The sequence below is a fragment of the Lonchura striata genome, chromosome Z (genome assembly GCF_046129695.1).
Source record: "Lonchura striata isolate bLonStr1 chromosome Z, bLonStr1.mat, whole genome shotgun sequence".
In the NCBI taxonomy this organism is placed as follows: domain Eukaryota; kingdom Metazoa; phylum Chordata; class Aves; order Passeriformes; family Estrildidae; genus Lonchura; species Lonchura striata.
This window is the reverse complement of record NC_134642.1, coordinates 5,782,227-5,799,065: the sequence shown is the minus strand read 5'-3', so window position 1 is coordinate 5,799,065 and position 16,839 is coordinate 5,782,227. Positions and strand designations below refer to the sequence as shown.

The 16,839-nt window shown below is 37.6% G+C and overlaps 1 protein-coding gene across 2 annotated transcripts in view; it reads right to left on the bottom strand.

The window, feature by feature from the left end:
- Positions 1–253: 253 nt before the first annotated feature.
- SLC44A1 (solute carrier family 44 member 1) overlaps positions 254–16,839 on the bottom strand; it is a 70,355-nt gene continuing 53,769 nt past the window's right edge. The window contains exons 11-16 of one of the 2 annotated variants that reach the window (XM_021534838.3): positions 14,550–14,706; positions 14,027–14,110; positions 12,807–12,944; positions 10,857–11,093; positions 9,230–9,310; positions 254–7,007 (exon numbers count right to left, since the gene is read on the bottom strand). In XM_021534838.3, coding sequence (XP_021390513.1) covers positions 6,984–7,007; positions 9,230–9,310; positions 10,857–11,093; positions 12,807–12,944; positions 14,027–14,110; positions 14,550–14,706 — 721 coding nt within the window. In that variant the 3' untranslated portion in view covers positions 254–6,983. Of the gene's footprint in view, positions 7,008–7,062; positions 9,311–10,856; positions 11,094–12,806; positions 12,945–14,026; positions 14,111–14,549; positions 14,707–16,839 lie in introns of those variants that run through there. The other variant, XM_031507450.2, reaches the window with a different exon arrangement.

Sequence of the window (16,839 nt, the reverse complement as noted above, 5' to 3'; positions counted from 1 at the left end):
TTCAGCACACCCTGTAGCCCATCAGAGAGGCTGAGGAATGTGGTGATGGGTGTAGCCGTCAGCCTGAAGGGGCAGTTTTCAAGACTCTGGAGAAAAGCCGAGGAGCAGATGTGAGAGGATCAGTAAGAAGAAAGACAGCAAAAAATATCCTGCCTTTCCTCTACCAAATTCCATTAACATGCTCATCTCAGAAAACTTTACCATCAGCTAAAGTGCAGGCACAGAACAAAGTAAAACTTCAGCAAAAACTGGATTTGCTTTTCAGGAACATGAGATTGTATTGTATTGAGTAAAAGCATGGCTTACACACACCACATGGAAGATACAGAGATTTCTTTCTTACTTAAAAGGAAAACTTTATTTTGATACATTAAAAAATCTATACATTTCTTAGACTAAAATACAGTTTTGCATCAGTATCCTGGCACAATGTCAGTTTACACAGAAAATCTAAGATTAGATCAGCACTGTTAATTTCTTTTCTCTTCCTGCATTCACAGCTTGCAGTATAAAATAGTTTTAAGTTCTCAAGACAACAATGAACAGTGTCACGTTTACTTTTCCCATTCTCAAAGGAGGTGGCATTCCACTGGAAAAAGGAGCACTTGTTAGTTGATCTCGATTCAATGTAAATCACTAAGCCAGTCCAGGGGTTTGATTGCCCTGTTAGAAGTATGAGTAAAGGAGGATGAAAAATTTGTTTCCAGATGAAGCTTTGATGGACTATGACAATGCAAGTACTGTCAAGCCTTTAAAATCTGTTCAGAAGATTTTCCTTTTTCCTAAGAGTAGTTTCTGTAATCAGCCACACCATTCATTATATAGAAATAATTATTTTCATTCCACCTTCATTTTGCTCTGAGGAGCTTACCAGAGTAAAATTAAAGTGGGACATGGGAGATGTTGCTGTGAGATGTCTGAATTGGAATGTGAATTTTCTTAGCTACTGTGAAGATCCTGTGGAATATTTTTTATCTGCTCTCCATGGCTCCACCTAACTTCTGGTAGCTGCTTTCTGTTCCTACATCAGAAATAAAATTAGCTTTCTGTTTTCTTTTCCCTTACTCCTCTGGGAGACATTATGAAATTGTCTGTGGCGCTGTTTTTCAAATGAGAGGTACTCTCCTGTTTCAGCCTGAGCAGCAGGGAGGGACCCAACTAATACAAACATGGAGGGCACATGTTAATTTGAGAATTAAAGAACATTTTTATAATGGGAGCTCCAGTCAGTATACAACCTCTGCCAGGTTTCATAACTAGTCAGCTTCCTAATTTCACCAAACCTTTTTGAAATAAGCTGTCCTTATTCCTACTAACCCAGCTGAGGAATGGTATCCACCTATGCTGCTAGCATAAAACAGGAATGCTGTTAGGTATCTACTTATAAATCATGTATTAGAGAGGCCATAGCTGTCTTTAACATTACTGAAATTAGGCTAGTTCTGTTAAAGTCAGCTGGTACTTTTACTCTGAATTCTTGGAACTTTGGTTCTAAGTGGAGTTTCTGTAGAGAAGTACCAGATGCTTATAACACCAAAGTCTGCTCACCATATTTAAATATAATGACTTGACCTCAGTGAGACAGGGGAATAGAATCTGATGGGCATTTGCTGGTTTTCTGCTCATTCCTTTTTAACAGATATCAAATGAATGCCAGATAGTGTAGCCTCCAAATAGGTATTTTCAGATCAATTCATGCTATCAGTTCTCCTTAGAAATATTTTCATAATCCTGGTCTCTGAGGAGCTTTGGCTTGATTGTATCAGATTGCAAGACTCATCACAGCTCCATCCCAGACCAGAAATTTTGCCTTTTATACATGACCCACATCACAGGAGATGAGTTTCATCTTTTCTCTCATCTCCTTAAATATATATATAAAAAAAATACCTTGAGAACAGTATTTGATACAGAACACAAGAAACAGATTTACTAGTCTCCATAATCTTGTTACATGGTGGACATAACAGCAGAGATAAAATAGTTGGAAGAGCATTTGAAAATGAAATATTTAAAATTTTCATCATCCCAACAAAGAAGCTGAAGGCAAGAAATGCTTCTAATAAGCCTGTTGAGTTTTGTGTTGGGAAACACAAGGGTTGTTTTGTTGTCCTTTTTGTTTTCTCACAATGATGAAATAAAATTTCTGTGTTGATAAGGTGACATAAGCTGTTCAAGAAACAATGAGCTAGTGATTTTAGATTTAGTAAAAGGTCTATCTGCACAGGCCAAGCCATGATTTAAAAAACAGGAATGCTGTAAGTTATCTACTTGTAAATCTTAAGACTGTTTCTTAAAACGACTGTGCCATATTCAATACAGCATGTAATATGCACTCTGAACTAAATGCTCACTAGATGGTGATGAGTATATGTCTGCTACATGCATTTTATTCTGACTCTATAACATACATTCATAGAATACATCATAACCACTCAGAGCAAACCACTAAAGTGCATGCCCTGAGGGCACATTAAGTATATTGTTTCTAACACTGGCTGCTCAATTGCCAGAACACTGATACAGAAAGGGCTCATTTTTGCTTTATATCCCCATTATGTGCTGAAAGTGTAAGAGCTAACATCCCCTGCTCCCTCCATGAAAGGGAGCACTGTGGAGCAGGCTAATTGCCTGCTGCAAAAAAAGCCCTTTCAGAAAGAAGTAACCACCCTGAGAAGATGCTGTACAGAAATGCAGGGAGCAAGTCTTAATTATTGGGTAGGTGGGCCTGTGTACTGGGTGGGTTAGGCTGGACAGAGTTAATTTTCTTTTCAGCAACCTGCAAGATGCTGTTTTAGATCTGCAACTAAAGCAGTACTGCTAACACAAAGGTTTACCTTCTACTGAGCAGTGCTTGCCCAGGGTCAAGGCTGCCTCTATTTTCCGCTTACGACCCCTGCAGTCATTTGGCATTGGGCAAAAGGATGAGAGGGCACACAGCCAGGACGGTTGATCTGAACAGGCTGAAGAAATATTCCACACCACATAATGTAACACTCAGCAATCAAACTGGGGTGGGTGTGGCTCCCAAGCAGCTGCTGCTTAAAGATTGGCTGGGCATTGGTCTGCCGGTAAATGATTGCCTTTTTTTTTTTTTTTTTTTTTTTTCTTTTCCTCCTCATTTGCTTAGTGAACTGCACTTACATCAATGTTTTTGTCCTTTCACTGATCTCTCCATAGTACTACAGGGACTGAGCAAGCAACAGAGAAGCAGTGTATGTGACAGCCATGGTCAACCCACCACAACATTTTACTGCATTTTATCACCACTGCAAAAAGTCCTTCATTTACTATGCCAATGTAAGGCCACATTTAGAAGCCTGTCCTGGCTCTGGCACTGGGAACTATTGGAAAGCTGAAGATGCAAATCTAAACTGGCCATCCTATGTGTTATGTCTAGGTGTGGAGCAGCAGTGAAACTCTAGAAGTGATTGGTTTCACGTCTATCTACAGTGATGGAATAATACCAGACAAAAAAAGAAAAAAATCTCTACCTCAGAACATTATAGCTTAGCACATACTCTCCCTCTCATTCAGTATGGGTAATATCCTGAACCATTTCCTCGGGAAGGTAAAAGGGAATGTGGTGAGATCAAGGGACAAAGGGGAGCTGACACTGCCACTTAACCACTCTTACTCAGAGAGCAATATGGAAATGAGACCCCAAAGAACAACAAAAATCATTCTCTAGGGCCAGAAGAAGCAGTAAAGATGACATGGTGCTGTTCAGCTTCCAAACAGAAAAAATAATGTGAGAAAACATTTAACAGTTTAAGGAATGGTATGCTTTTTCTGTTTGAAACTTAGCTGGTCAGAGGCTATGGCACAAAAACCAAATGCTGGGAAGCAGTAATCCAAATGATTGTTTCTAAACCCAAATTGTCCAGCCTAAATCTCCAGTCTTTTACCACTACTTAATTCAATGGACTTTCTGAGGAGATGATTTCTCTGGTTTAGCTGTCTCATCTACTCCTCCTGCATTGTTATTCTCAGTGCAGCATCACTCTCTACTTAGTCTAGACTGCTTCCCACAAAGCAGACCATACACTGGCTTTAATAACCAACAGTCAAAAGAAGTATTTAACCTTTCACAGGTGGCAGACCCCAGCACCTCTACTGCCAAAATTTATGTATGGGATTTACATGCCAAAATGTCCTCACACTCCAATATCCCCACTAGGAAAGGAAAGCAGTCTAAATTTGTCCTGAAAAGTTGTCTTTTCAGAATCCTGTCTTCTGCTTATCTCTGTGCACAAGACGGAGCTGGAAGAGGGCAGCTTGTAGTTTGATTGCAAATGAACTTCAATAGACAATCACAAGCTTTAAAGGGCCACTGGAAAGCCTATGTATGGATGGAATTCCTTTTTGGCAGGACTGAAAAGCTCTGCATGCTGGATATACACTCAAGAATGGTGCACACATTTTTATTAAGAACTGTGTAATGATATAGGTTTCTCACTTAAACATTACAACTACGCATAGAAAAATGTTGCCTGTTTCTTTTAAACACCATGTAAATAAACAAATTTATTTTTAAGACAGGATAAAACTGCTATAAAAATGGTGCACAGTCAAGTCATACAAAAATACAAAATTTGTTACCAATTGCAGTCCTAGTTGCAATTACAGAGAACAGTTCCCACTCAGGATTTCCAGTGAGTGGAGAACACAAATTTGTGGAACCAGTCATGGCAGAATTTTTTTATGAAAATGAGCAAAATACAAGGCTTCTTTAAATAAGCACTTCCAATAACCTCCAAACAAGATGAAAACTAGATTCTCTGGAAGCAACTGGGTACTTGGTAAGTCTTTTAGTCTTGAAAACCAGTTTCTAGGATTATCTAAGCCAGTTTTTAAATTTGTGTTGCTAAACCCCTCTGATCTACACAAATACTGGTGTTGAGTACAACTGCTGTCTTAGACACTGGTACTGCAGGAATGTTTCCTCTCCACAAAAGTAAGGCTGCTCCAGTGTTTCTTGTGGGCAAGTCTATTCTCTGACTTGAAAAGAGAGGACTCACCTGTGCTCCAGCTTGCCTCCCTAGGCTGAAGCTCATAAGTCCAGTCAGCACTTATACAGATGTGTATGTTACAATTTCCATACTGAGAGAGCCCTCCTGAGAGGGCTCCTCCTGTAGAGTTACAGATATGGTTCACTTAAATCAGAAAGTGCTTCCAGGATAATTCTCTACATCTCCCCAACAGCTATCCTTTCTGAATGTATCTTTAATTTTGTACCATTCAAATCGTTTGGGTTCTGTGGTATGAAAAGTGTAAATTGTTTTAGCTGGCTTATAGAAAAAAAAAATGACAAATTTAAGCTATCAAATGACTTCTGGAAGCAAAAGTGAAGAGTTTTACTATTGCCAAAAATATAAGAGCACTAGTTAGCTAAATAAGACTACATAATTATTTAAACCTTTAGCAGCAATTTAGAAGTCTCATAGTCTGAAAGGAAGCACAGTTAACTGCTTACTTACTAAACCTTGATTACACGAGTTGTGCATGTCTTTACCTAGACATACCTCTCTACTCCATCATAAAGCTTCTGTAGAAAGGCTCTTACTCTTTCAAAAGATTTTCTGGAATGGAGTGATTGAACCACTGAGGCATCATTATTTGTAGACAGCTTGTATTTAGTGCAATAAGTTTAAAAATTCTGCTCTGAAATATTAACTTTACAATAACAAAAATAGTTTTCTTAAAAAAATGTTAACAAAAGGAATATATAGCATAGACAGATCATTAATTCTTAACAAATACATTTATGCATTTACCAATTCACTATGCTGAATAATTGAATATTAGCATTCCTATCTGGTGAACTTCCAGATTGAAAAGATATTTATGTATCTAATAATAATAAAAAAGCATGTTCTCTTGTCATTTTTTAATAATTTCAGATAACTATCCTGGCAGCTACATTTCCAAAGGAATGTTTCTCTGCCCTTTCTGGCTTTAGCCACCCACTAAAATATGTACAAATATGGATCAAGCAACAGGCAAGGAATGATCCTTTCTACCTCCCAGAGCTCTCTCATTAGATGAAATGAAGCATACAGTACTTTTTTATATACAGCAGTATAATTAATTTCTCTTCCCATCCTCAGCATCTTTGTATCTAGTCATGAATTAATCATGAGTATGGCTAAGACTGAACTTTAACAATCTATTATTTCACTTGCCCGTATGGAGAATCCATACCCTTCAAAGGAACACTGCTGAAGTGTGAAGGAGGCTACTGAACTCAGGGGGAGGATAGAGGGCAATGGGTATGAGGGGTAAAAGTAGGGTAAGCAGGAAGTTAATTGCATATAAAAATTATCTGTCCCCATTTTGTAGGTTCTGTTTAATAGGAGATGCAAGGGCTCCCACACCTAAATACCTGAGGAGTTGGTTATTGTGATATCTGATATTGGTAAACAGAACTGTGCCCTGCCAGGGCTGTAAAGTAAAATAACTGCTTACAAACACATTTCAACTGAACAAATTTTTTCCGATACAACCTCTTTAAAAAATAAATTAGAGACTTTTTTTGATTTTAAATTTTTCTATACATGTCACTGTCCCAAATTTAATGCAAATTTTAAAGAAATTAAACACATAAAACTCTCAGCAGATTAGCAGTGTCATGGGAAATCTGTCTCTAAACCCAGTCATGATTTCAGATTATCATTACAACGGTACTTCCTCCAGATTTTAAAATATCAAGCAGATAAGAATCAACATTTCCATGACCACAACAAATAATTTAAGAAATGGAACAATGATAAAGCTGCTTGTAAAAGCCACCCGTATGAAAAGAGTACATGTTTCACAAAAATAATTGTTAAAAAAAGTTTTAAATCCCTGTTCCTTTTCTCTGATTTTGGCTGTTTATTTATATATATATATATATATATATATATATATGTGTGTGTATGTATATATGTATATATATACTCTTTTGGAATGTCAATGGGTTCCAATATGGCTGGCTAGTTTCAAGATGAACTTGCTCCAGAGGCCTAGAAAACAAAGTCATACAGTATAGTCTTAGACAGATGCCAAAGGACAAGGAGAAATTGAGTCAAAAGGGTCACTGGAAGCCATAAAGAAAGAAGTATGAAAAGGTGCGGTTTTTTATTGCGCCCTGATGCAAGAACAGAGCTTCCTAAAGTGTTATCTCTGCTACTAGTATCTATTTTAAATACATCTGCACTTAGGGCATTTCACTTTAAGAAATAACTGTCATATCTAAGAAATATCTGTATTTCAAGGAAACAGAAGCAAACCAGTAAAGACTCTTTTTGTAAAAAAAGAAGAAAAAGTAGTATTGAACTAATTTTCAGACATGCAATTTTGGGACTACAGGCAATATACTGTTACACAATAGACTTACGAGTTATCCTATTCTGGCTCTAACTGAGGCACTCTACTTTGGGGAAAGGTCTCAGAAATTTGACTGCTGTGTCCCATCATGATCAGGAAGTGAGATCCTAGTATTCATAATCAAATCAACTGGAGCTGAATGCCCAAAAATGGAAAACAACAAGGCCCAAACAGTTCCAAACAAGACATCCACATGAGCAACAGAATTGGGAGTAATTCAGCAGGAGACTTCCACTACGAGCCTCAAGTGCTCAGCATCTTCTCAAGCCATCTTATAAGGACTTTCAGCCAGTACCAGGTCAAGAATCCAGAAAAAAATTCTTCTAAGAATAAAACAACCCTTGGTTTGCAAGTTCTTGGTTTGCACTGTTACAAGGGGTGGGGCTGAATAAAGTTTTTTAACATCCAAGCTTCAGGCTTTTTAACATCCAAGCTTCAGTCAAGTACAAAAGTGTAAGTAGCAGTCTGTGCCAGCTCTGACAATAGTGTAAGTGGAAAACCACTTAAGGTAAACCAATTATTTGAAACAGAGTTTAACATAAAATTTTGAACTGAATTTTTGGGTATATGACTTAGAGAGTTTGCACACCCAATTCTCAATCATTTTCATGGCACATTTGCATTTACAGCAATTAGCTCGCTCTGAAAATCCCAATGTTAGTGTCTGCTTGACCAGCTGGAATTACTCCCAGAAGAAAACAGTAAATGAGCATAGAATTAGTTTTCTGTATGTATAAACACAGCAGCATTTAGGCATAAGCAAATCTAGAAGTTGGTAAGCCATAATGAAATAGCAAAACACGCAAAGCTACACATCTATCCAGTCTATAGCAGGAACCCATTCCAGCTTAGTCAAAAAATGCTCATGCAACATGGCTTCACATACATTGTTGAAAAAAATAAATTCTTCTGTTAGCACACACTTATTTAGACTCCACTTGGTTAAAAAATTATCCCCATGGTACGGAAATGAATAAGACCCCAAACACTCTGAGAAAGTGATGATGGAAAAATATTCTGTTTCACAAAGTCATAATGTATGAAGCAAAATCATACCTTGCCCAGCCTGGCACTCTGTTATATGCCCTCTCTTCTCCACCTTCCAAACTTATCCTCCTATCTGTTATCTGTACCATGTACAGTGTTCTTATTCCAGGCTACTCAGACATGCAATGCCTTCCTAACAGGCACACCGTAAGTAAAATAGGCTGCAGAAGCATAAATGATGCATTGTTCACTGTCTGTGCGTCTGACAGTGTGAGATGGAAAGAGCACACAAGAGACAAGCAACATAAGTAGTTGGCAATAAAACAAACAACTGGGAGAAATGTCATTTGAGCAGGTTGAAAGGAATCACTGTATCCAATTCCTTGGCACTGTGTAAGATAATTTGGTGAGGGCTTTGAATACCTGTTCTTACTTTTCAACAATGGATACACGCAGTAAGTGTTCTTCATTTCAGGCTTTTGCAGTGAATGTAAGATGAGCAAAAATTATTCATCTCAGGGCTGAGAAGAGCCCCAAGAATCTCAGAGCCATCTTATTTTTAGACTGTTCAGCAACTGGGGCTGTCTGTATATACCACATGGAATGCACCACTAATCCTAATGAAATGATACTGCATTTGTTTCATATGAGACAGTTCCTTTCATCTTACTTTTACAGGAGATGGTCTCAGCTGTGACAAAAACTCTGCCATCCAGGTGATAGGCAAGCTCACAAACAGAAAAAGCAGAACATCTTGAGTGATACAGAGAACAAAAACTTCTCCTGAAGAAGTGCAGTCAGTAAAGACAAAGAGGGAGAAGAAGTAAAAATGAAACTCTTGGAGGATCGCCACCTCCTCATCTGCACCTACCATTGGTTTTAGCTCTCTGCCCTCAGCTCCACCTCCCCGGCCAGCTTCTTTCATAGATTTCCTACTATTCTCCACAAACTCCTGAAAAACAGTAATGAAATGACAAGTGCTTTCATAGAGCAGGCTCCAAAAATCAAATCTCAAGACAGAACTTCAAGATGTAACTACTCAAAATATCTAGATAATTTGCATCTCCCATTTCTCTTGCTTAGACTTGACCACAAGGTATCAAAAAAGGCTGCCAAATAACCTCAAAGGTCTCCTTCACTTAATTCTGGAAGCCAGACAGATGTTTGCCTTGTGTGCTCTTACAACTTTCATATTTAGCATGCAATCTTCTCCTTTATGGGGAAAGAATGTAAAAGGCTGATTTTCAAAAAACAACAAAAAAAGTCAAAACCAAACAAAGAAACCCCACAACAAAAACCCCAAACAAACCAGAATTTCATTTATTGCCTTGTATTCTATGCCTAATGTTAGAACTCCATTAAACAAAAGAATTTGGAGATAGTTACTTGCAAGATTTGGCTGATTTCCCTAATTGTCCTCAATTCAACCTCTTACATTTTTCACAAAATTACAATCTCCTTTTCATGAAGATTAGAAAATGTGCTATAAAATTTTAAGCAATTTTTTTTCTCTTAAAGGCACGAATTCTGCAGACAGTGTCAGTAAACTTTAACTGCTGGCGTTTTGTGATATTGACTGTTGACTAAAGAAACCCACAATGCTTTACAATTTATCAGTGCTTTCTTCTGAGAGAACTTGCTGCATTTTACTCTTACTCTATTAAAAAGCAAATAATGAACAGCTGATTTATTTATTATATACGCTAGATTCCACTGGGATTTACAAAAAATTTAGCACTAAATTCTTGTCATGGTTTTCCCACCAAAAAAAAAAATTGCTAAGAAGTCATGAGAATCTTACTCTAGCCTACATGACAGCATATTTTACAGAGACATATTCTACACCTGCCACTTAAAAATACTGTCAAGAAATTTCCTACGCAACAAAAAAGTGAGGGACTTGACGAGCAGAATTTTTATGTCTTGGCTTCTTATTGTGAACAGAGGATAACATAGAATAAAAATGGACAAAATTAATCAGCCTTGCAAAAGGCCTTGACACAACATGTAGGCTCCAGGACAGAATATAAAGCTTGGTATTTCTATGTGTGACAGAGCCAAATTTTGGTTGATGCCTATATGAAAACTCCACTGTGGTCACTATCTATGCATGAGGTAGAATACTCTGATATTTTTTCTGTCTTATATCCAGAAGTCCTTCTTGGGAAAGTAAAAAAAACAAGTTTTCTCCCCTTGTTTTGCTTCTTTCAGCACTTTGTAATTTACAAGACATGATATCCAAGAATATGACTCTGCAAGATTGTTGCTCATCTAACAGCTAGCAAATTGAAGCCAATACCATGGGAAGGAAGAATCATTACTTACTTGATGCTTATCAGATGACACTGTTTCATGATCAAGCCATGAACAAGATCGCAAGGTTAAAAAAAGCAACTAAAAAAACCCCATATTGAACTCAGCTAGTGCATTAATTCCATTGTCAAAATACCTATTTTATGGAACCGATCCTTAAACTTTGAGAGTAAGGGAAAACTTACCATGAGAACTTTATCCATGTAGAATTCCCTGCCAGGGCTCCCATCATTGTATTTTGTATCGATGGCAAAACATAAGAAAAGGACATCAACAACCATTTCATAAATGGAAAGGAAGCAGTGAGCAACCAGGAATGCAAAGAGGCAGACAATGATGAGTGGCAGCACCCAGGTGGTGTAATCTCGTTGGTAATTCAGCAACATAATGCCAGCCAAACCTGTGCTGCAGACAATCAGGACCTGAAGAAGAAAATGGCAGACAACTCTAATGGCAGAAGCCTTTTGATATTTTTGGTTTGTTTAAGGCAATATTCTTCTTGGTCTGCCAGGATTAGAACTAGAGGTAACAGATTGTAGGTGACAAGAGCTTTACCTCCTGGATTTCCCACATCCCTGAGGATAAATGTCATTTAATTCATTTTTCAGCAGGTTCAAGTCAATTGTTACGCATCCTTCATCACAAAGAGTATTTTTCAGAGAAAATTACATTTATATCTCCTGTCATTGTTCTAGTGTTATACAATATTCCTGTAAAAAAGAACTTTATCCTGTCAATTATATAAACCCCACAACTAGATACCATGCATCAACTAACATGCAGTTGGGTTTTTTTATCTGGGGTGGAGAGAGAAGTTAGGTGTTAGGAGAAGTTAGATATTAGGAGGTATGTTTTTCATTTTGCTAGTGGAAACAACTTCGAACTTGTTTAGTATCTATTTCTTCTCCATACAGGAGAAAGTAGATCAGAATTCTCATGAGGCACTTGATGCAACAGTCACCACACAACTACACTATGTGCGAGGCCGTAACAGATATTCCACTGGGTACCCAGTGTAGTTTTTGCAAAACCAAAAAGACTAAATGGTGTTGTTACCAATTAACTTTTTTAATATTTCTGAATGTATTATTATGAATAGCAACAAAACACAATCATAAAGTAGGTCAGCTTTTATGAAAACAGCTCACTGAACTGGTAGAGATGCTGATAGTGTAGCATTATTTTAGCTGATACTGATTTTATGTGCAATGTTCATTTGAACATTCCTGTCACCTGAACATTTTTCTAATAATCTGTCATGTATTTTGAGGGGGTGTTTGCTAATACTTTTCAAATTCCTCAGTAAAACTTTGTTACGTAATTTCAGGCTCTCCAAAGCACCTATATCTCCCTTATGTGTTTATTCCTTCTGACATCCTACTCACTTAATTACTGGAATCAAGGTCCAGCCTGTTGAACTTCTGATTAACAGAAGCAGAGGAATGAAATAAGGAATACAGATCAGTCCAACCAGTGTCCAGATACTTAGGCACAGGTAATTTAAATAATCTGGTATTAATTGTTTCTGTAAATTATGGCACTTGAAAGGATAGAAATAATTCACTGTATTATATTTCCATACATTATATCTCCATTAGCTGGAAACCCAAAGGGCTGATTGATCATAGAAATTATTCTTGTCTCCATTTAATTCTGAGAGTAGAACTAACTTAGTTGCTTAAACTGACAGTTCCTCACAGCAGGCTTCTGTACTCTTCCATTCTGATTTTATCATAAAAGGTGATCAGCAATGTGTCAAATTTTCAACATAAACCTAGAGACTCCATACTGAACAGAATTTAAAAGAAAAGCTTCCTTTCTTTACAATTCTATGTCTTCAAAACAAAATCAAAACCTTAGACTTTCTAATCACTTTTCTATTGACTCCCTAAAAAAATGCAAGAAGTGCCATAAACTGCATCTGTTCCTCTCTAGTCACTTTTACTAAATTTAAGTGGATCATCTGTTTATTCTCCCTATACTGGATGATCCCTTCCTAACATCATGCAGCTAGATGTGATAAAGGGCACACTAAGAAACAGGATTTTAAAGGCATTTTGAATTAGGGTTCAAGCCATTGCTAAAGAAAGAGCGCTTCTACATAGGTCTGTATCAGCTGTATGCAGCAGACATACCTTTCCTAGAAACAGCATAAAATCCCCAACCGTGTTTATGGCAGCCACTCGCAAAGCATTTTCCACTAGGATAACAAAGGCATCCTTTGCTGAGGTGCAGAAATTGGTGCTGTTGATAGCTGTGGCTGTATAAGCATTCTGAGAAAAGGAGATTGAATATTTATTCATAAAATGATCAGGTATTTCAGATGGAGGGTGGGGAAGGTAAGGGGGAAGATACAGCTTCTGAGTAAGACACATTCATCATATGATTTTAATGAACAAAAATTCCCTTGAGAGTTGTTGAATCAAGCAATATGAACCAGCTGACAGAAGATTATATGAGGTAAAGAATTACTATTCTTCTCCATCTTGCTCATAATTTATGCATTACAAGTTTGTTCAAAAAAACTCATTAAACAGAATTTGCAATTTCTCTGCAGGAGGAGGTGAGCAGTAGCATAGCTACAGAAATTAAATAGTTCCAGAAAAACCAATCTGGAAATATAAAAGAATCTGAGTGTCATACAAGTCACCCAAGATAATTTCTAAATACTTAGCTAGACTGCATTCAAGGTTAGTGAGGACAGTTTTCAAGGATTACATTGGGACATTTAAAATACTTTCTTATGATTTTATTTTCTACATTTCCATACGAAAAAAAAAAATAAGAACAGTGAAAGAGATGTTATGTACAAAATATTTATGTATCTGATATTTATTTATGTGATATTTATGGCCCATAAACCCACTTTTACAAGGGGTCTTTTACAAGGACCAGCTAGTCCTTGAAACTCTTTTTCTTCTTTGTAGATGATGACAATTTGATGTTTTGTATAGTTTTTACACTGTGAGAATCTTAAATATTACACACAGAAAAGCTTAATTCTTTTTTCATAACAATATTTGCATAAATATTTTGAAATTCAGATGTAGTTTGACTGAATAGACATAAGGGGGAATGTCTCCACTAAATCACTAAACAAATACATAACATTATAAAGTAGAGAAACAATGCTCACAAAGATGAATATGGGCTATTTTTTAGTTCTTGTTTATATTCCAAAGGTCAATGTAGTGATTTGCAGTGTAATTTCAGTAATGGAGACAAGAGTGAAGTACTGTCATTCAAGTTCAGTTCCAAAGTACAATATATTATATGCTGGTATCAGATTGCACTCTGGGAATATATATATATTAATATCAGCCCTTACATGAAACTTAAATATGGAAAATCTTACCTGATTTAAATATGTCAGGCACTTTTCTAGACACCAAAGGCAGCAAATGCAGGCTTTAAGCATACAGCGAGCACAAGCATTTTCCTAGAAAAGCACAGAATGTAGGAAAATATAGATAAAGAGTTTTTATGGAAACAATATTCCCTTGTGCTTCAGTAACTGATATTCAGCTTGCTAACTTAAGCAATCTGTATCAGTCTCATGGTCCTGTAAAGTCTAAATATTCAGAGAACAACAGGATGCTTTTGGGTTGGAAGGAACTCTCAACACCACAGGCAGGGACACCTTTCACTGCCCCAGGTTGCTCAAAACCACATCCAGCATGTCCCAGAACACTTCCAGGGATGGGATATCCACAGCTTCTCTAGAAAGCCTGTTCTAGTGCCTCACCACCACCCTCACAGTGAAGAATTTCTTGTTACCCTGATCTATTCCAAAACAAGACTTGCATCCTCCCACACTGACTAAATAAACAGGTAAACATATCAGTTGCGATAAGAAAATGGAAATCTATTTCTCTTACCTTTCCTTTGAGTTGTGTGTGAATATACATAAGAATCATTCGTGGTATTTTCACTAGTGTGATAATGAAAGACCCCTTTGCTACTGTTCCTAGGTGGTAACAAACAAGGCGATTAACAGATGCCAGAATAGGAGTAAATGGCAGATTTCTTTTCTCCCTGTTGAAAAGAGAAAAAAAAAATGAAGTAGAATGATCAGTATTTATGTGGTATCATATAGAAGTGCTACAAATTCTCAATAAAATAATGTGCAAAAGGAATATATTAACCTCATACTAACTTTCAGGATATATTGCTCACTCCACCCTGACAATCTGTGTAACTCACAAATTTCTCTCTAATGCAGGACTAGGATTAGGAATTGCTATGTCATACTGTTGGAGACTGCAATATTATAATTTATGGCTTAAGCGCTTTTTTATTAAGCACTTTTGCCTGTTATAGCAGAGCTTCATAACAAAAGCTGCATGGAAGACCACCACACCCTGAATGAGCCTTCTGATTGAGGCCCTGGACTACAAGTTGATGGAGGTAAGATAAAGTGACTCAATTCTGGGCTGAGGGGAAAAAAAATATATTCACAGGAAGGTTAAGACTGACATCTTTGTGCTGGAGACAAACACCCCAGGGCTATCAGCTGCCAGACTTACACAGGCCCCACACCAAAGAGTGGGGGTGGGAAGGAGAGGTTTTGGGTGTGTGGTGAAGTGAATGCCAACACTCTGCTGTGCAGACCCACCCAGCTGCAGTCACCTCTTCACCCTTGAAAGCCACATCTACAGGACATCCATGTGAATGCCAGGAGGGGGTGTCATGGCCCATCAAAAGTTCCCCCAACAAGGGGCCCCAGATCTTGCACTGGAGCACTACATGTTGCAACAGATCCACAGGTTGCAAGAGACAGTGTCAAACTTACCCTCTAGGAATTCCTACCTAGCCCAAATGTGAATTCATCAATTGGATTCTATACTTTTTGGGGTGCAGGGGACCCTCACCACCAAGAAGACCAGATGGAGGGAAGCCATGAGATGTCATCTGGACCCTTGAAAGGATGGTATGTTTCTACCTAATCCCCATCCCTCTCCATGTTCCCCTCCCTGCTCTTTTTCTACATCTTTCTTTCTTTTCTCTTTCTTTCACTTTGCCTCTTATACTACTAAATAAAATATATCAACATTTTTGTTTGGCATCAACATCTAATGTCCTTTGGTTTTAATCAAGTTTTGGAGTATATTTTGAACCTTTCTGGGTTCAATCTATTTTATTCACAAATACTTCATTTTCTTTGTTTTTCTGGTTTAAATTGATTTGTAACACATATGAGTAGTGTGGTGGTGCACCCCCATTGTCCCTTCCCATCTTGGGTTGCATTATGATCTCAGAAATGCTTGTTAGGCCCTTGTCTTGATGAAGAGCACCTGGGCTCATCTCCTCGAACTTATCAGAAACACAGACTGCTCCCAAGAACTTGTAATGTCTATCAAGGTCCTGTTTTTAAATGAACAGCCTTGTAAACTTATTTTTTGTGCCCAAATATCAACATTTCTGTTATTGAATTTTCAAAGACAGTAACAGATCTAAATTGTGGACAGGATGGAAAATTACTATGACTGAAGCAAATTCTCTTGCAACCCTGTAAACTCCTGGACCACAGTGGGCTATGACCAGCACCTCTTCCTGAGTGGGACCTCTGAGCCACTGAACACTCAAGTTTGTGATACTCAGAGGAACAACATCAAATGCTGCTGACAGAGCCTGGGCTGACACCCTGACACCCCACTGCTCAAGCCTCAACCCTTTGCCTGTTGAGAAGGTGCAGAGGCATCTGACCTGAGCACTTCACTGAAGTTGTGAGGAATTTTTACGGTCCATACCTTGTACCTACATGTGTGAGTGTGAATGTGCTACAGCAAATGTACTGTGAACATTAGATTGGTAAGTAAGTCAGGTCGAAGTAACTGAGTTACTGTTGTGCTCATAGTAAATTCATGATTCTATAGACTCTTTTGTTAAATTCATTAAATTACACTATTGATTAAGTGATACAAAGTTTAAGTGCTCTTTACCTTTTTAGGCCTAAACTTTCGGTGAAGTCTGGGGCTAACAGTGGCAAGAGGGTCCACTTTTGTGATTCACTGAAAGGGTCTCCCTCATTCCTTTTTATCCTTATCCTTTCTCACCCTTAGCTTTTTCCATCCCCAGCTTCCACATAAATAATTTTAGATTTAATCTTAGATTAACTTATTTTAGTCCTACTTTTCCTTTTTAAAATGTGCTTTAATCTACTACTAA